General features: G+C 32.7%; 2 protein-coding genes across 17 annotated transcripts; one reads left to right on the top strand and one right to left on the bottom strand.

Moving 5' to 3' along the window:
• Positions 1–405: 405 nt before the first annotated feature.
• On the top strand, positions 406–15,662 carry LOC111424529 (inositol hexakisphosphate and diphosphoinositol-pentakisphosphate kinase). 16 transcript variants are annotated; one of them, XM_071197888.1, is made up of 21 exons: positions 406–490; positions 4,675–4,857; positions 5,130–5,361; positions 5,419–5,573; positions 5,627–5,728; positions 5,808–5,998; positions 6,068–6,349; positions 6,783–6,971; positions 7,021–7,142; positions 7,230–7,370; positions 7,595–7,829; positions 7,886–8,570; positions 8,622–8,867; positions 8,922–9,148; positions 9,208–9,362; positions 9,612–9,659; positions 11,526–12,677; positions 13,901–14,140; positions 14,333–14,456; positions 14,615–14,775; positions 14,827–15,662. In XM_071197888.1, the coding sequence occupies exons 1-21, from the start codon at positions 407–409 to the stop codon at positions 15,525–15,527; spliced, it is 5,655 nt and encodes a 1,884-aa protein (XP_071053989.1). In that variant the 5' UTR covers position 406; the 3' UTR covers positions 15,528–15,662. The 16 variants fall into 16 exon arrangements, with proteins under 16 accessions (XP_071053989.1, XP_071053986.1, XP_071053990.1 ...); XM_071197885.1 differs by having other exon boundaries at positions 4,675–4,869; XM_071197889.1 differs by lacking the exon at positions 406–490 and adding an exon at positions 563–635 and having other exon boundaries at positions 4,675–4,869.
• Positions 15,654–19,714, bottom strand: LOC111424533 (angiogenic factor with G patch and FHA domains 1). The gene is made up of 7 exons (XM_023058104.2): positions 19,435–19,714; positions 19,214–19,384; positions 18,997–19,164; positions 18,686–18,827; positions 18,011–18,611; positions 15,940–16,039; positions 15,654–15,886 (listed from the first exon to the last, which is right to left on the bottom strand). The coding sequence occupies exons 1-7, from the start codon at positions 19,621–19,623 to the stop codon at positions 15,737–15,739; spliced, it is 1,521 nt and encodes a 506-aa protein (XP_022913872.2). The 5' UTR covers positions 19,624–19,714; the 3' UTR covers positions 15,654–15,736.
• Positions 19,715–19,839: the final 125 nt, after the last annotated feature.

Here is a 19,839-nt window from a genome sequence, read left to right as displayed (position 1 = left end):
TCGCTTGATGTGACAATAAACTTGTTACGTCAAAGCTCGCCGTCCTAACCTAAAAATATTTAACATTCATTCATTTTATTTTTAAATCGAAACCGCTTTATATAAATAATAACAATTTAATTTGACATTCTTCAAGGACTGTTTAGGATACGGTAAATAGAACTAGTCCCAAATGAACCTATCCCGTACGTGTAAAAAAGTAAAAATAGGACCGAGAACAATCAATACTTTGTGACCTGCTCGTTTTGGATTGCCAGGAGGAGTATCATCAGCAAAAAAAAGTCGTGCACTGCAGTGTGAATTGCACCGTCCCATGTTACGGTAATCAAACCAATTTCGTCAAGTTTTAATAGGTGTACCTGGAGTTTTAAAAAAAGATAACCCTCAAACGGAATGGTTTCGCAGTATGTCATATACTCAACTGGAACACGGTTATCAAGGACTTCGCAAGGCTGCTGGTGGTAGATCTACGCAGTTCTATGTAGGAGGTGTAAGTAGAAAAACTTTTATTGCTGTTTAAGGTAGATTATCTTTGTGCCAATTTAAATATTTGTAGTTTGCCTAAAATGATGTCACAAGTTTATGATAACATACCAGCTGTGTTTGTTGAAGATGTGGATAAATCTTCGGAATATGTATGATTTTAATTTTTTTCATTATTTTATGGTTTGGTTTGAAAAATTAACATGTTTTGGTTTGACTCCTTTGATTTTCAAATATCCTTTAAAAAAACTGAAAGTTTACATAGATATCTTGTAAACAAACATTAAGTATATTTGCTCCAATAAAACTTGGCAAACTTCCACTTATAATTTCCATCCCAAAAAATTTCCAAACACTTATGACAAAAACAAATGGTAAATATTTACAATTTGAATTATTTAAAGAAAAATAAAACCATAACACATAATTCGCAAACGATTCTTCTAGATCATTTCGAAAATATCACTCAAATAATTTACTCTCGCAACTTCACGCTCGTCCTTGTCGATTAATTCTGAATCGAAATCGTTTTAAAACCTAAAGCGCGTGTAGCCTCATCTAAAAAAGTTGCGTAATCTACATCTGTCGCATGTGACAGACGAACGGTTTTTGTCGAACGTTACCTATGGGTGTGATCAAACAACCAACACTGCATCCGATTTAATAAAGTAACAAATTTTACGGTAGCAGCGTATTCGTTACGTTTCGGTTGTTTTAAATGTGTGATGGAATGGCCTTGGTTAAAATATTGGTGGAGATTGAAGAAATTTATGAAATCCGATACGGAGGACGTGTGTTTTTGCGACGATTGTTACGTACGTACTGAAAAATAAGACAAAACATTAAAACAGTCATTAAAACGGGACTATCGTTAAAAACGATCGTAATTTTTTGATTATTTTCTCGAACGACGATGACTCTGTATTAAGTTTACAAAATTGTACAAGTGAACGAGAATAACGAGATAACTGAGGATCTTATCGCGGATAACATTTAACTTTAGAGTGTTGTATGTAATAAAGATTTCATTTGTGCGGATCATTTGGCACAGTAGTTTGTTGTAGTAAATATTGTTGTGTAGGAGTTATGTTTATTTTATTAATATAATTTCGAGGATAACATGTATGGATTTAGTGAAATTTATGAATTAGAAGGATATAATTATTGGGTAAATAGATTTTTTTTAAATAAATTTAAACGTTTTCAAATTTAAACACTGCTCAAATAATCATTGTATTTGAAGCAGATGCTTGATCAGCCTTCAATTTTACATTATTTAAAGAATGTCATTGTTTGTATCTTTGAAATTAATCATAGCTTGCAGAAAAAAATGTTTTTTTCAGCTGAAGCAGTAGATGGTACCTGATTTACAATTTTTTCATAAATCTTCAAAGTCTTATTTGTAATTGTATTGGTATCAAATGTAATCTGCTTTTGAGTTGTGTTTTCTAACTATATCACTAATACTTTTTTAATGTTTTCCATTGCAACTTTGTTATGTATGAAGTTGTGCTCACACTCATAAAAAATCCTACTGCTTCTATAATCGTTAATCTTGAATTCTTCATGGATGGTGTAAAATTTAGCAAGCCTGCAAACTGAGTTGTAGTCAGCCTTTTTATTGCCATATTATTAACAGTTCAATACGGACAGAACGTAAACCATTTCAACTGATTCAAAATCTCAAAACAATGTATATTACGAGTTATGCTGGAAACTATCACATTGGAAGAAAGTACCGTAGATATCATTAAAATTTCTTTCTCGTATAATATGAATTTATTTTCTCCATACCGGTTTTGAATAGAAATTAAAATTGGGCAAATCGAAGCGAACTTCCATGTCAAATTTCCATGTATGAACTTTTTGGTGAGCTTATTTCCTTTCGAGTCGCTCAATTAAACTAACATCGCTCGCATATTCCGCCCATAGAACAGACCAGAAAGTCCATGTTGTATTGATTTTGACCAAAGCAAGTCATTACTGGTTACGTTATCCCCAGTGCACAATTCAGCCACGTAACTGTAGTAGAATTGTCGACTAGCAAGTGACGACGCCGGTTAGATAGGAATATTCTATTATCCATTTCATGTTTTTAATGAGGTCTCCTCTCGACCCTAGCATAAAGTGGGGATGCCCTAATTCTAAAGATGCATGTTCAACGATTAGTAGTCGTTAACCGCGTGACGACAGCCGGTTAGATTTCGCGTGGTGCTAACGAGGGTGTCGTTGAACGTGTTAGTAAATATTTAAAATTTAATTAAAATACTACCCGATGGGAATAAGGTAATTAATATTACCGAGAAAAAAAGGAATTATAAACATTTATATTAAAAAGATTCCATTAATTTTTTTCTAAAAAAAACAAAACAATATTTTCATTCAATTGAAAAGTCCATAGAATTTGACTAACCACCCTTGTTTTGTCGCCTTCACATAGTCATTCGATAATGTGAAATTGCCAGATGAGATTAAAGTCCTAAAGCAAAAAATCAGACTTGTATAGCAACAACTATACCAAGATTAAATTGGATGATGAATTAGCAGAGGAAATTCAGGTTGAATTAGGTGTCTGCGAAAGAGAAAACCTAAGCCATTGCTTCTTTATCCTCATTATGAATAAAATCTTCGAGAATTGTAAAGAAAGAACAGGACAATATACCCTAGGAGTTGAAAAAATTCTACGTGATGACCAACCACTATAACAAGAGAATATCAATAGTAAAAACAAAATCAATGATTATAGAACAGCAATAAAAGACCAAGACCAAATTTTGTATACGATTGCGATGCAAATACTAAATGGTTGATAATGGGGATCACGTTTTACGACAGAATAACGTGTATCAAAATACGGCAGTAATGCGAGACATAAGATGTCGTTCGGTGTGCGTCACAAAGACGATGTGAATGGAGATGAAAGGATGAACGAGAATAGATTAGCATAAATTACCAAAATAAGAAAGTCGCATAGTGAAAGACCACGGGGAAGACCCCCAAACGATTGGTTGACTCATAGACATCACAAGAATAGAACGAACAGAAATAGTCAGATTAAACAGGGGGAATCCCTATTAAGAATAATAAGTAGAAGTTATGTTTCGAGGAAACTCCACTTCAACCCATATTCTTTTTTACTTTTGAGGTTCTACTTTTTTTGATAATTAGTTGTAACGTTATAAGATTTAACAAAAAAAACTTGGGAAATGTTTTTATAACGTTAAAAAAAAACAACTTGATGTTTGAGATAAACGTTTTGAGTTATGAGATAAAAACAAAATAAACATTTTTTATATTCCGGCGTTGTTTCAAAATCCAAAGCATCAAGATTAATGCGGTGATAAATTAATAATTTCACTTTTCCACAATGTCTTTTATATTTTCTTATACTATTTGATGCTGAAAATCTTTACTAAAAACGGGATGTATACACGGAATACAGAAATAAATTCTTTATTTTAAACTAACTACCTACATATATGGATCTCTCTATATCTACAAAAGGGTTTGAGTGTGATTTGTGTGTTCTGAGATTACCCCCAAAATATCCACGAAGGATGTACACAATTTAATTAATATTTAGAAAACATTGTACAATGTAACACAAAATTTGTTAAAAGTTAAAGACTAAAGTTAGAAACCACCGTAATGTTAGGTATTAGTGACAGATAATAAAGTGACGGAATGACAGATAAAAAAATCAAACTGTAAAAATATACTAAAATCTAAGATGTAAAATTGAAGAAAACATAAATTTAAAACGCATTTTGATTTATTAACTTTTGATGTTTGCATTTAATGACTTTGATGAGTTAGAAGGATATAATTACTGGGTAATTATTAAATAATTTTCTTTTCTAAACTATTCTAAAATCTATCATTATAGCCAATTAACAAATATTCATTAAACTGAAATTTAGGAAAATAAATTTCATTTAAAAATAATAAAAAAATAACATTTAATTAAATTTATAACGTGGTTTATTAACCTTAAGATTTACCGTATTAATTTTGCTAACACAAATTTAAACGTTAACATGTTAGGTAATAATTTAAAAATAGCGAATTAAGGTTTTTCAACTTTAAAAATAACAATACGTGTGCCAAATTATTTAAGGAATTACAATTCGGTTTGATATTTTTATATTTTATTGTATTATTTTAAAGGATTAAAATTGTTGTTTTTTTTAGGGTGATTTAGAATGCGATTCGAGCGACAACAGTTTAGGTCCTCCGGATATGGAGGAAACGGGAAAGCAAGTATTGGTCGGGGTATGCGCGATGGCGAAGAAATCCCAAAGCAAACCGATGAAAGAGATCTTGACGCGACTACAAGAATTTGAATACATAAAAGTGATCGTGTTTCCCGAAGAGGTGATTTTACAAGTAAGACTGTAGGTAGTAGATCCTAAAATGTTATCAAATTATTATATTTTTGATTATATATTTTTAAATTTTAACATTCCCGCACCCTCTTATTTCTACGTAAATGATCTCTTTTCGTTAAAAAAGTAAGGTTTTATTATTAGCAAAAAATTAAATTCCTTTCGTCCTTATCTATTACCTACGTTAGTTCGTCAGGTTTGTTACGTCATTATTTATACTTTCTACGTTTCGTGCCCCTTTTTTGTTTCCGCAACATTTAGAAGCCGGTTGAAGAATGGCCAAGTTGCGACTGCCTGATATCGTTCCATTCGAAAGGATTCCCATTGGAGAAAGCCGTCCAGTATGCGAGACTTCACAACCCCTACGTGATAAACAATTTACATATGCAGTACGATATACAGGATCGCAGAAAAGTTTATTCGATATTGGAATCTGAAGGCATCGAAATTCCTAGATATGCCGTTTTAGATCGTGACAGTCCAGATCCGAAACGTAAATTTAAATTTTTGAAATTCCTTAGAAATATTTTGTTGATTTATTCATTTTTAGATCATGAGTTGGTTGAATCTGAGGATCACGTTGAAGTGAATGGAGTCGTTTTTAATAAACCATTTGTTGAAAAACCTGTTTCTGCTGAAGATCATAACATTTATATTTATTACCCAACTTCCGCTGGAGGTGGGAGTCAACGATTATTTAGAAAGGTTATATTTATATTTGATGTTGTGATTTTTTTTTAAACGTTTTTCTTTTTTAGATTGGCAGTAGAAGCAGTGTTTATTCGCCAGAGTCCAGAGTACGAAAAACAGGAAGTTTTATTTATGAAGATTTTATGCCCACAGATGGTACAGATGTTAAAGTATGCAAAAAGAATTTCCTAAAAATCAGTGTGGTTATAAAAATCCAATTTTTATAAAAAATATTTTTGTTTTTACCAGGTTTATACAGTAGGTCCGGATTATGCACACGCAGAAGCAAGAAAATCACCAGCACTTGATGGTAAAGTAGAAAGAGACCGAGACGGCAAAGAAATTCGATACCCTGTGATATTGAGTAACGCGGAAAAACTGATATCCCGGAAAGTATGCTTGGCGTTCAAACAAGCGGTATGCGGTTTCGATTTGTTGAGGTATGTCTGACCATTCCCCACAAACAAAAAAAGATTTATATTACATTTCATTCCATTCGATTTATTCAGAGCGAACGGGAAGTCATTTGTTTGCGATGTGAATGGATTCAGTTTTGTGAAAAACTCCAACAAGTACTACGACGATTGTGCAAAAATCTTGGGAAATATGATTTTGAGGGAACTCGCCCCTACTTTACATATACCTTGGTCTGTTCCATTTCAACTTGACGATCCGCCTATTGTACCAACAACATTCGGAAAAATGATGGAGTTACGGTGCGTTGTTGCCGTTATTAGACATGGAGATCGAACACCTAAACAAAAAATGAAAGTTGAAGTTAGACATCAAAAGTAAGTACAGAAAACCTCGATATAACAACTTTAAATTGTGTCAATGAATAATTTTAATACACACAAATACGTTCTATATTAGTTAGTTTTACTTTTAGTTCAATAAAAATATTAAATTGAATATTCTCTAAATATCAATTATACTTCGTATCAGTGTTGCCAAATTTAAACATTATACTTATCGTGTGTACATGCGCGGAAAAAATTATCGTTTTTTAAATTAAAATATCGTACGCATAATAAATATAAAATATTGTGTAAATAATCTTCATTAAATACAAAAAAATAAAATAAATTAAACTTCACTCTTTACAAACTTTACAAAAAAAATAGTTATCGTACGTTTGGCAACACTGCATCGTATAGACTACTCTGGGAATAACCCAAGTTAATATATAATGAATAAAAAATTATTTTACTTTTTTTTTGTTAGATTCTTTGAAATTTTTGAAAAATACGACGGTTATAAACACGGACATGTTAAACTGAAACGTCCGAAACAATTACAAGAAATTTTGGATATAGCAAGATCTTTATTAGCTGAAATACAACAGCACGAAGCGGATCCGGAAATTGAAGAGAAACAAGGAAAATTAGAACAATTAAAGAGCGTTTTGGAGATGTAATAACTATTTATTTATTTTTTCTTTTTCTTATTTAATTTTTTTTAGGTATGGTCATTTTTCTGGTATTAACAGAAAAGTCCAAATGAAATATCAACCAAAAGGTCGTCCAAGGGGGTCAAGTTCGGACGATGGTAAAGCTAGCGCTAGTAGCAGTAGCAGTGTGTCTGGTTATTTTTCTTTTTTTTAATTATTTTATCTTTTTTTTTTTAATTTCGCGATTTTTAAAAATCATCTAATTTATAAACTTTTATTAGTAGATAAACCAGCTGAACCTTCGCTAGTCCTAATATTAAAATGGGGTGGGGAGCTGACGCCAGCAGGTCGAATCCAAGCTGAAGAACTGGGGAAAATATTTCGTTGCATGTATCCAGGCGGGCAAGGTAGACATCTGGCTGGTTCGTATTTAGCTTTTTATATTTTACGTTTGAACACATGTGTCTTGTTTTCATTTTAAAAACCCATTGTTCTATTTAATTTTGCTGCCATCTCTATGTGGAAATAGCTATTATTGCTACTTTTTATAGTTTAGTTTTTAATTACTAAAAAATAATAATAAAAAGTAGTGATCATCTCGAAATTTCACAATACATTTTTTTTCTAACCTCAAATTAAAAATTAGGTGAATATGCGGGTGCTCAAGGTTTAGGACTTTTACGGTTACATTCCACATTTCGACATGACCTGAAAATCTATGCTTCTGACGAAGGTCGAGTTCAAATGACAGCAGCCGCTTTTGCCAAAGGACTACTTGCTTTGGAAGGAGAATTAACCCCAATTTTAGTCCAAATGGTTAAGAGTGCCAATACTAATGGATTATTGGATAATGACTGTGATAGTAGTAAATATCAAAATATGTAAGATGATTTTTATAAAGCTATCATTAAATTAATTCTAAATTAATTTATTGTAGGTGTAAATCTCGTTTACACGAGTTAATGCAATTAGATAGAGAATTTTCCCAAGAAGATAAAGAAAAGGTAAACCCCGGAAATTCACGAAGTATAAACGACGCATTAGAATTTGTAAAAAATCCGGTAAAATGTTGCAAACGCGTCCATGATTTAATAAAGTCCCTTATGGAAATCGTCCGTCAGAAAAAAGAAGACCCCAAGACGAAAGATGCTGTTCTTTATCACGCGGAAACCTGGGAATTAATGGGTCGCCGTTGGGGTAAAATCGAAAAAGATTTTTTTACGAAAAACAAGATTTATGATATTAGCAAGATACCGGATATTTATGATTGCATCAAATACGATTTGCAACATAATCAGCATACATTGCAATTCGAACAAGCGGAAGAGTTGTATATAAATGCAAAATATTTAGCAGACATTGTTATTCCTCAAGAATATGGATTGACGGTCCAGGAGAAATTAACAATTGGTCAAGGAATCTGTACTCCTTTATTAAAAAAAATCAAAGCAGATTTACAACGAAATATCGAAGAATCAGAAGAAAATGTTAATCGCTTGAATCCGGTTTATTCACATGGTGTTTCTAGCCCAGGAAGACATGTCAGGACAAGATTATACTTTACAAGTGAAAGTCATATCCATTCTTTAATTACAGTTTTAAGACATGGCGGCCTTTTAGATGTAAGTTCATTAGACAAATAATAAAGCGAAATTATTTTTTTTATATATTAGGTTAAAAAGGATGAACAATGGCGAAGAGCCATGGAATACATATCAATGGTTTCAGAACTAAATTATATGTCCCAAATTGTTATAATGTTATATGAAGATCCAACGAAAGATCCTTCAAGCGAAGAACGTTTTCACATCGAATTACATTTTAGTCCTGGAGTTAATTGTTGTGTTCAGAAAAATTTACCACCCGGGCCTGGGTTTAGACCACATTCAAGAAATGAATCAGTTGCAAGCAAAAATAATGTAAATATTTCTAAAATAACCCAAAAAAATGGCGTTCAATATTAATTTTTGTAGAGCTCCACAAATACATCAGATACAGCAACACCTGACGATCCAAAAAGTCATTGTTCGCCAAGAATTGAAGAGGAAGCGGAGTCGACCCCGGAAGAAGATAACAAAAGTGATTTTCTTCGTCCTTTACATTCGGAACCATCAACTAGTGCGAGTTTGATCTCGTCAGACGTTTTGGATCATCACAATCAGTATTACAAGCATAAAACGAGTGATCCAATACCAATTGGGTACTAAAATAACTTCATAAATATAAAATGAAATTTTTCTTATATTTATTTTTTTGTAGTAATTCTCATACAGTTTGTGGTCATGAGGCGATGCATTTGGCGCAACGCCTCCATGAAGAACTCGAACATCAAACTCAAAGGGGCGGTAGAGCCGCAAGTCCGGATCCAGAACCTCGATCTAGGAGTTATGATAGTAAACAAAACAAAGGAAAAGGTAGGGTTTTTATTACGCTTTTCTTAAAAGTGAATACGAAAAAAGGGGGGAGGCTTTTTTGCATGGTATCATTTTTATTTTTACATTTAAACATCCACATTTTTTCCACATTTCCATTCGATTAATTTTTATTTTCCATCTTCAATTCCGCTTATTATTCGACATTCATCGAGTCATTTTTTTGTTGTCGTTATTTCTTGCGTTAAAATTATTTGGAGAAAGTTCAAAAAAATTATTTATCGCTAACAGAACAACTTCACCAGTTCCAAAGTTTGGATGCTGTGAACAGTCAACAAGGTATGGACCAAAAAAAAATTGTTTATGTTGTGTTTTTGGTTCGTTTTTTTCCCATTTATTTTTTATTTGATAAGACACAGTTAATTATTTTACTTTTAAACTCCCTTACTACTTCAGGGGTTAATACACGTACTCAAAACACTTCTTTTTGAAAGTAGATTTTGATTATTAATTTTGAATTGATTTTTATTGTAATATGGTGTTCGTTCTTTTAACAATTTTACTTTTTTTTTATTAATTTTATCGGAACTAAACCTGAAATGTTTAAGGATTGTTAAATGTGTGATTGAAAACTTTTTTTTTAACCTTTTAATGCATTTCAAAGTATGTAAAAGGGTTAAATTATCTTCTTGTTTATCAATTTCTTTTTAACTCCTTTAACTTCTCTTCACATCTTTGCTTCGCTGTTGTAGTTTTTCGGTCTATTTTTTTTTTTTAATTTTGGATAAACAGAAAAGCTGGATGTGAATCAAGGTTTCTGCAAAATTCAAAGATAGGTTACACAAATAATTTTTTTTTAAATTTTAGAATTAGCTATTTTGTGATTAATAATTCTTTTAATGATTTTAAAATTAACAGGTAGCTATATTGTTCTTTCTGCGGATATTAATATAAACAAAAAGAAAATTATCTTTAAAAGTGTCTTGTAGAAATCTTGGCTTGGCGCGTCAGCATGATGACGAGAGACAGGCAGATCCCAAAAAGAGTATCGAAATCGATGTGACTCATCTGTCTGGTAGTTCCGTGCCCTTGGTGCTTCCTCATCATAAAAAATACTTAAAGTATTTTTATGATTAACTTTTTTAATTTGTACGGAAGTATTTGGTACACTTTCGCCTTTTTTTTTAAATAAAATTAAAAAGGACGATTAGTTTGCGATTTGCTTCCTATTGGAACTCTTATAATCTTTTTTTAATAATAATCACAAAAATCCTAAACGGCAACCTATAACGTTGTTCGAAACGTTTATTTATAGAAAAACACTGCTTTTATTATATTTATTTGAAATCGATTCTCTTTTTTACCTAATTCAATGTTAATAATAAATAATAATTCAATGATAATTATAAAATGACATTTAAATGAGATAATTATAATAAAAAATCGTTGTAAAGTCTTGAAAGGTAAAAAAGAGCTAAAAATATATATGTGATAAAATTTTAATAATAAAATTAGAATTTCTATAAATAAATAATGCTTGCTTTGTAACATTTGTGTCTTATCAGCTCCTTTTTTTAATGCTACCGCTGTTTCTGTTTTTGCTTGGTTGTATATTTGGGTCTTTACATCTTTCCTGTTATCTTTTTTTTTTTTAATTTTTTTAATCTCATAATTGGTTTTGAGTTATAAGTTAGATAATGTTGACTTAACAAAAGCTTTTTGGTTTTTTCTTAAATTAAATCTATTAACATTGCAATAAGTAGAATAGTCCTAAAAAAAGTTTTTGGTTCTCAAAATATCTTAAAAATAGTTAGCAACTTAGTCAGTCATAAATTGTAGATTTAGTTCAATAACTTTTCTAAGTACTGGTGAAAATATTCCTTTTAAATCGAAATAATTTTTTAAACAAAGTTAATTACAAAACTTGAAATATTTTTTTCCAAATTTAATTTTTATCACCAATACTAAAGATCAAAACCCAATTTGTTGGTAACGGTAAATATTAATTCTCTTTGTTTCTTTCTTTTCTTTTCTTTTATTTTCAACGTTTCACCCCCTCTCAAAAACAACCCCTTTATCTACCCTTATTATTTAATTCCCGGCTTGCGCATGCTTCAAAATTATAATTTATGTAAATCTGTGCACATCGCGTACATTCAAACACTCATAAACACAAAAATTAAACAAACACACAAAAACAAACAGAAGATGACAACTCCCCAAACAACGACAACGACCCCATAACACCAACAAACGTTCCTACATCACCACCGATTTACATCCCGCGGTCCGAATTGACAATGACTCGATTTAAATTAACTCAATTGAGTCCAATTTCTGGTTCTTTTGATCACGTTGGTGAACACGGTGTTGAGGATGATAGCCCGTTTCGGGGGCGATCATTAAAAAATAGTCCATTAGTATCAAAACATGGTTCATTCGACGACGATAACGACTGTAGTAATTTAGTTGTAAGTTCTAAAGGTGGAAATGAAAAAATGAATTCAACTAATGAGTTGCCATTAACTGAATTGAACTTGAAACTCTTTACTTCGGAACAAAGTCAATATCGTGGGGTCAAAATGAGTACAAACGAGTTACCTTTATCTGATATTCATTTCAAAAGAAGTTTTGATATTCCTGATGATACATCGTTGGAAGTTAATTGGGAAAGTGAAAATTCAGAGGTTGGATCTACTAAAGAAAATAAAGAAATTGAATACCATGAGAGTCGTAATGATAGGGAATTTTGTGATTTTCATGATTTGGAGTTTAGACCTCAACACCGTTCGTATTCAGATCCGAACATATTAGAAACGGAAAAGATGCATAAATATTATTTAATTGAGAAATATAATCAATTTTTTGACGATGAAAAACAGTTATTGTCGGTTACGGAACCACCTCCGATACCTTTTAGTAGTTTCGATTGTATCCCTCATGACCTCCTCCCTTTAACTTCCTCGTATTATTTCGCGCGCACTCCCTCGACGCTCCTATCGTTCTTCTCCGCCCCGCCGAAGACGACCGCAAGGTCGCTCTCGCACCCGACCACCTCCCGAAGCTTAACCGGTCCGAGCGTGTCCGATTCAGATTCCGGCGGCGGTGGCTGTTCGGCGTCGGGCGGAGGAGCCGCAGCGACAGCGACCAACGCGAAACGCCACCGACACAGCATTGCCGGACAGATGAGCTATTTCAAGATGCTAGGGTTCGGATTGGGCGGGGGTCCCGCGGCTTTTAAGAAATTAGCAGGAGGTGCCAACCAGAATTCAACATTGTTTTCAACGGCTGTTATTACCGGTAGTTCCAGTGCACCAAATTTAAGGGATATGATTCCAAGTACAGCTAGTGCAACCGGTAAGTTATAATAAAAAACTTCTAATGATTTGTTTAAATTGAAAGACATGTTAATCATTTTATGAAATTAGTAAATAACCTCAAAATACAACCTTAAGTAGCAAGGTGAGTCAGAGTAGCTTGCAAAGAACACCGAAGAAACTGTCATATGTTTGCAAAACCAATCGAACCTGTGTAGGTCAATCATCTAGGATGCAAAGGTGTATCGCCGGCGTTTTTCGTGGTGTATAAGGAGTTCCAACCTGAGTCGAGGAAATCGTTCGCCTTGCTTGCCAACTTTATCCTGCATTACGCCATTTTTTTCTCTCCCCGTGTACGAAGATGGTATTACGAAAATATGCTCGTATAGATACTTCTTCTTTATCATTTCCCCTAGATGCCATCACAGCGTTTGGGTATTGTTAGGATCCTCTATCCAACTTCTAAAACTACATATGTTCCTTGCCATATGCTTCACTTTCTGCACACTCGAAATTCTCGATGAGATACAAGACGTTATCTTTTGAGATGTGGGTTTCCCGATCAGTTTATCAAAGAGATTTCTGTAAAGGACTGTTTCCTGCACTTGATCTTCTTCCAGAGCTCATGGATGTCCGTGGTCCATCTGCTTCAAATTTGTCTCTGATGCGAGGAGTCTCCAATCTGTCGCGTTGGAGGCAGTTTTGCGAATTCCCTTCTGAATCGTCTTTACACTTTAATGGCGTTTTCGGTCTTCCAATAATATTTCAGGACAAACTTCCTCTTCCAAACTAAATTGATTTCCTGCCATGCTGTGATTATTTAATTACACCTGCAATGCAAAAAGGCTGCATAGCGGCAGTTAAAGTGTGAGTACATTTTTTTGAGCCACCCTGTAGTAATAATAATAAAAATAATATTCGATTTATAACTAATGTTGTATATTTTTTTTTGTTTGTGTGCATCATCTTACAAGTATAAGAATTAAGAGCTGATTTTTTGTGATGGACACAATTCTATAGGATATATTTTGAGGAATATTCCAAACAATCAATAAAAAATGTATTTGAGGTTAGATATGTCTTTCAATTTAAAGTAATTAATAAAACTAGTTTGGCCTGTTTTTACAATTTCCTGCAAAATCTACAGATACATCTAAAAACCTACAAATTGTAGCTATGATGGCCATCTGTTAGCTTAATAGGAAGATAGTAAAAATGAGCCTTACCACTTAAATAAAATGATCTTAATATTTTTTAATTTAGGTATTGAAGGTTTTGGTGGTGTACCACCAATTCGTCCATTAGAAACCCTCCACAACGCTCTATCATTAAAACAACTCGATAATTTCTTAGAAAAAATGACAACAGCGCCCTTATACAAAACACCGTCTTCAACACCGCCCAAATACCCTTCAACACCTTTGCCAACTCCGACAAATTCGATAATAGCCGGTTGTCCAGGTTCGGGACATCCACCTCTTCGTTTACAGTCACCATCAAGTAGTGAGTATGATTATGAAGGTTATAAATTGGTGTGTGGGTCTAGCGTTGAATATATTTTCTTGATTGATCATAATATAAAGTAACGAAACTCTTGGAAAATGTATAAACTTTTTTTGGGGGTGTAAATAAATAAATTAACAAAGTTATTTTTGTGTATAAAATTTTTTGGTGGTTATTTTGTTGGTATTATAGGTTGGAGTGGTCCTCCTAGTTTTATATCAAGCAGCAGTGGTCCTTCTTCGCCGGGAATTTCCGATATTTACTCAAATTCAAAGGAAAGCAGCGAGATGTCTTCTAGTGTGATCAGCGGCGATGGGTACTTATGACAAAAAAAAGAATAAATTTTGTTTTTTTGTTGTTTGTTCACCTTTTGTTTTATCTACCTAACCTTTCTTCAAAACAACCTCAGAATTATCTTTAAATTTTCCAAATTTCCCAACCTAATTATAAGATTAACACTATTTTTAAAAATAGGCTCAACGTCAATAGTATCTCACATATGTTTCCAACTGCTCCTGGTTTAGATCAAGATTTAGAAAATGTTGGAATTTTACTTGAAAATGCACAAAAAGATGATGGAAACGAAAAAGGATTAGAGTTTGTTGAATATTTTACAAACATTCAAGTCCGACAAGGTAAATTGTTCTTTATTTAGATAATTAATTAAAAAAGAAATTTATTTTAAGATGAAAGTGGCGATGTAACACCAGTTTCGGGGGGTTCTGAAATAGAATTCAATACAAACGATGCAACAGCAGGTTCAACCGCAGATTGTGACGTAACTGTAACAGAAGAAATTGAATCATCCTTGGTATTAAACGAGGATGAAGATTTTGACTTAACAAAATCCGTTTATAGCCCAACATCGTCATCAACCGACGTTTTTTCGCCAATTCTTTCTAGTCCACAAGATAACAAAATCTTAGTGATTACAGAAAGACGCCAATCCGATAGTAAATATCCATTAAAACCTGGTTCTGATAAATGGGCACATAGTAAAGAAAAATTTCTAGCTAATTCAAATAGTCAAAAACTTGAAAATCTAAATTATAAAAGTCAAGGAGGTATGATTTTGGTAAAAGAATCTTTTATAGAACCGCCTAAAATTAATAGAATATCAAGAAGTTTTCATGGTCAGACGAATTCGGTGTTTTTAGATGTTGGTGCGACATCGCCACGTCGAGCTAGTGATAGTAATAATGATTTGAAAAAATCACCGAGACGAAATAGTAACATTGAAAAATCGAATAGCGGTGTGAAACAACTTCTTACGCAAAAATCTTTGTCTGAAAACAAAAACGTTAGATTCGTAACTACTAAAGTTGACGAAGCAGAACATGCCGCAAGCGTCGGTATACACTCTGAAGGTGCAAACAACACAAAGTGAGAGAAATTTTGCTCGTTTTCGAGATTGTTTTAATTTTTTTTGTGTTCTTGCTGTATTAGTAATTTTAAAGCGACAATGTGATGTTATATTGCTGATATTTTTATTTAGTAATAAAGTATTCTTGGATTAAATTAATCTTAATTCGTTTTATTTAATAAAGTAGATTTTTTAAAATTATTTATAATATTTATGAAAAGTAAAAAAATTAATTAAAAATCATTGTCTTTATTTTCAGGTATTTGTTGATAACGTTCTTGAGTTTTAAGCCATATATCAGACTTTTCTCCTTTTGGATTTATCGGAATATTGTGGTCAAAGCTACCGATTCCTGCTGTTCCAGGATTTGAAATTAATTCAACCTGAAATTAAATTTGGTCAAAATAATGTTTTTTATTACTTTTATTTTACTTGCAGGATCAATTCTTCCCGTTCCATCCTTTCCTAATGATTGTCCTTCGCTCCAACCCATTTTTGATAATAATTTAAAACCTTTATTTTCACTGCTTATTGATCTAAAACAAGAAATGAATTTTCACACTTCCAATAATGGAACACCCCGGTTTTTCCCCTCCACGCTTTGTTGTTAGTCACAACGTAATTTTGCAGGCAGCAACACGTTTTATAATAATAAATGAGATAAGTACAAAAAAAAACACTTTTTGCCAAAAGTTACAATATTGGAACTATGGGCTAAATGGGCTAAAGATTTTTAATAATTTCAGACCCCTCACAACTGCAGAACTCATTGAAGTAATAGAAGACGATGATTTTTGGATCGCTGATGTTTTTATCACTCCTCCAGATGATGGTGGTGAAGATAGCAACATTGAAGACTTCTGCAACGACATCAATAACTGGATGGTCGACAGCTTCAAGGCTCCCACACTACCATTGTATTATTTAAATTAAACGTTGTGAAAACTCTGACAGAAAACGACTTTTCGTTGGTTACTGTAGAAGACTATTTGAAGTGTTGTTAAAGTTGAAAATAATTATTTAGAAAACGAGGTTCGAATTGATGAAGCAACAGAAAGTTTAATCATTACAGCTTTAGTCAAACTTCTAGTGCGGACGACTTTTAAAATTTAAAATTAATAACATTTTACATAATCGTCCATCTAAGCAAGCCATCCGTCAAACTGCGGATAAATTTCATACCACATACTCTCTAAATGATGCAATAACACCAACACGTCGAAGGAATGTACGTAATGTAGAAAATGTCGCCGCTGTAAACGAAAGTGTGGAAGAAGATCCAAGTTTATCGATTCGTCGTCAGACACAGGAATTGAGGCTTTGTCTGTCCACTACTTGGAAAATTTTGCGCAAAGATCTTGGACTACACTCGTTTAAGATCCAGCTGGTGCAGGAATTAAAGCCACGAGACCATCATATGCGTCGTTCTTTCGCCGACTGGGCTCTAAACCATCATATTGTGTTCAGCGATGAGGTTGATTTTTGGCTTAATGGGTTTGTTAATAAACAAAATTGCCGCATATGGAGTGAAACTAATCCACAATAGACCCTACAGACTCCATTACATCCAGAAAAATGCACCGCTTGGTGTGGTTTCCATGCTAGTGGCATCATTGGACCTTATTTCTTCAAAAATGAAGCCGGAGCTTGCGTTATAATCAATGATTTTTTATTTGAAAACATGGATAACATTGATCAGGGTGAGATGTGGTTTTAACAGGACGGCAGTACGTGCCATACGGCGACTTATTGAAATCAAAATTTGGCGATAAGTTTATTTCGAGAAATGGACCAGTCAATTGACATCCAAGGTCGTGCGATTGACACCTCTCGATTATTTCCTGTGGGGCTACGCAAAATCATTGATTTATGCTGATAAACCAGCAACAATTGACGGTTTGGAGGCCAACAATGTTCCTGTTATTTGTGACATACGGCCAGCAATGCGACCCAAAATTGAACGTCCAGAATGCGCTTCGTCAAGAACAATGCCTGAAATCATTTTCAAATGTTAATGCCATGTATTGATCTTTCAAACAAAAACATTTTTTGGATTAAAATTTAATTTTTTGTGTAATTTTTTCCAATTTAAAGTTCTATTGGGCTTAAAAAAACACCCAGTATCAAGCCGTGAATAACCGTTGTTTTCAGAGAATATAACATTATTGATTTTTTCCTTTCTGGGAATTTTGTCAAAAAGTTAAAGTCAATCTGCATAAATCCTGTTTTGTTCACTTCCACACAAGATAATGGATAATAAACAATTCCAATACATTTATTGTTAAAGTTTATGTTGATTTGATTGATTTTATTGACAAAGTATATGGTCCCATTCATGCCCATTGTTGCATTAATGGAACATTAAAAAAAAACTATGAAAAAATGCTTAAAGTAAGTTGCAAAGGATAAAAACTGCACCAAAATGAAACTGGAAACAAAAATCTATCAAAATTAATTGGGGCATAAACGTGTTAATATTATTTTGCAACGTAATTTTATTGACTTACTGATTTAATGATGCACTTTGAGTCTTCTCATTTTCATTATGACTCCCAACAGTTTCTCTTCGAGCTTGAGCTCGATCTGTATATCCTGCCGCCAATTCACCACTTGATTTTCCCATTGCAAATTTTTTCTTAAGTTTTTTTAATTCTGCTTTATGCATACTTATTTTATCCCCACCACCAACTCCCTTATTAACCCCTTCATCGACTTTCTGTATCAACCCAGGTTCACATAATCCACATGTTTGACTACCACGATGGATATGACATGTCATTGTAGTTCCCCCAATTATTAATTTTGCACCATGTACAATTTCCATTGGGTCAGATTCTTGTTTTGACGCAGACATCCGTTTTCCATTTAAAATGGTGCCATTCCTTGATCCTAAGTCAGTGAGGAAGTATTTCTCTTCATTTTGATCAAATTTAAATTGAAGGTGGTGTTTGCTAACGTTAATGTCTGAGAGGAGGATGTCGTGTTTGCCTTCACGACCTAATGTGCCTCCTTCGTAAGTTATGATGTATAAGGAACCTTGTTTTATTGATGGTATTGATGTTTCTTCGATTATTATCCGAATACATGGTGGATAATTTGTTGAAATATCTGCAATATCAAAAGCATAAATTAATATGATAATTTTAATATGAAAATAAAAAAAAAATTATAAATTAATCTACCAATATCATTATTTTCTATATCACTTTCACTGAAATCTTCCTGGTTTTCTGACAAATCCGAACATTCCCCTTCTTCTAAATCAACATCTTGCTGTTCATCTTTTAGCTGTTGTTGGTTGATTTTCTTGATTTTCTTCCGCTCCTGGAAATAACATTTAAATTACTTGAAGTGCTACGTACCAAGTGCGTATTCTCGTAGAGCTGTTAGTTTCATTGAGCTCATTGATCGAGATAGATTCTCCATAGTAGAAGAAGTGATTACCTTAAAAAGGAAAGTTAATATAAATCATTTTTAAGGAAAAATAACTTACTTGTGCTTTCCTTTGGTTTTTATGTCTTTTATGATTCTCAAAAGTTTCTTGAGTACACTCCTCTTTGCTTTTTTGGGGCTCAACTTGAGAATGAAAAACATATTCTTGTTTTTCATTGTCATAAGACATGTATGTTCCTGTATTTCCATCATAATACAAACCATACTCCTAAAAATTTCTTTTTACTTTAAAATTTCAATATTTTCTTTTTATTTACCGCATTATAATAATATCCAGAATTATAATCGTAGTATAACCCTGAAGTTTCTTCATAAACAAACCCAGATTTAATCATAGCTGATTGAGCAGCTTCTGTAATTTCTTCTGTTAAACCTTTTTTAGGAGAGTCATTTTCAGTTTGAACACCAATTTCTTTCGTTTCTTTTCTCTACAAAGTTTAAAAATAAATAAATATACTTTATTATTAAATAAATGTACTTTAAGTCTTCTTTGAAGCTTTCTAATTTTCTTTTCATGTCTAACAATTAACTTTTCCAACCCTTGGATGTACTCTAAAACGTCAGGCATCGAGGACAACTTTTCAGTTATATTTAACATGGTCAATCGATCCTCTGATTCACTTTCTCCAGTGTTTAGTGTATTTTCCGCTTCTTCAAGTTCATTCATTTTTTACAAGTTTTAAAGTATGAAGAAGATAGAAAAACTTTATTTTTAGGTTTTATAGCGTATAACCTAAAAAATTATTTGACATTGACAGTTCATCATATGGGGTGACGATGATTGCGTGTTTGTTTGAAAGATGTCGCGTTAATAAATTAATTCCAAATAAGATTTTGAGTTTTTAAGATTATAATTTAAAATTCATTTTGTAATATAATAAAA

This window comes from Onthophagus taurus, chromosome 7, assembly GCF_036711975.1.
Source record: "Onthophagus taurus isolate NC chromosome 7, IU_Otau_3.0, whole genome shotgun sequence".
Taxonomy (NCBI): domain Eukaryota; kingdom Metazoa; phylum Arthropoda; class Insecta; order Coleoptera; family Scarabaeidae; genus Onthophagus; species Onthophagus taurus.
This window is presented reverse-complemented; position numbering and strand designations above follow the sequence as displayed.

Coding starts and splice junctions, on each gene's coding strand:
- LOC111424533 (XM_023058104.2), bottom strand. CDS start 19,623: ATGAATGAACTTGAAGAAGCGGAAAATACACTAAACACTGGAGAAAGT. Junction 16,040..18,010: donor CAAAGTGCATCATTAAATCA/GTAAGTCAATAA, acceptor TTCTTGTTTTAG/ATCAATAAGCAGTGAAAATA. Junction 15,887..15,939: donor GAACGGGAAGAATTGATCCT/GCAAGTAAAATA, acceptor ATTTAATTTCAG/GTTGAATTAATTTCAAATCC.
- LOC111424529 (XM_071197883.1), top strand. CDS start 1,209: ATGGAATGGCCTTGGTTAAAATATTGGTGGAGATTGAAGAAATTTATG. Junction 5,729..5,807: donor CAGATGGTACAGATGTTAAA/GTATGCAAAAAG, acceptor TGTTTTTACCAG/GTTTATACAGTAGGTCCGGA. Junction 9,149..9,207: donor AGTGATCCAATACCAATTGG/GTACTAAAATAA, acceptor ATTTTTTTGTAG/TAATTCTCATACAGTTTGTG.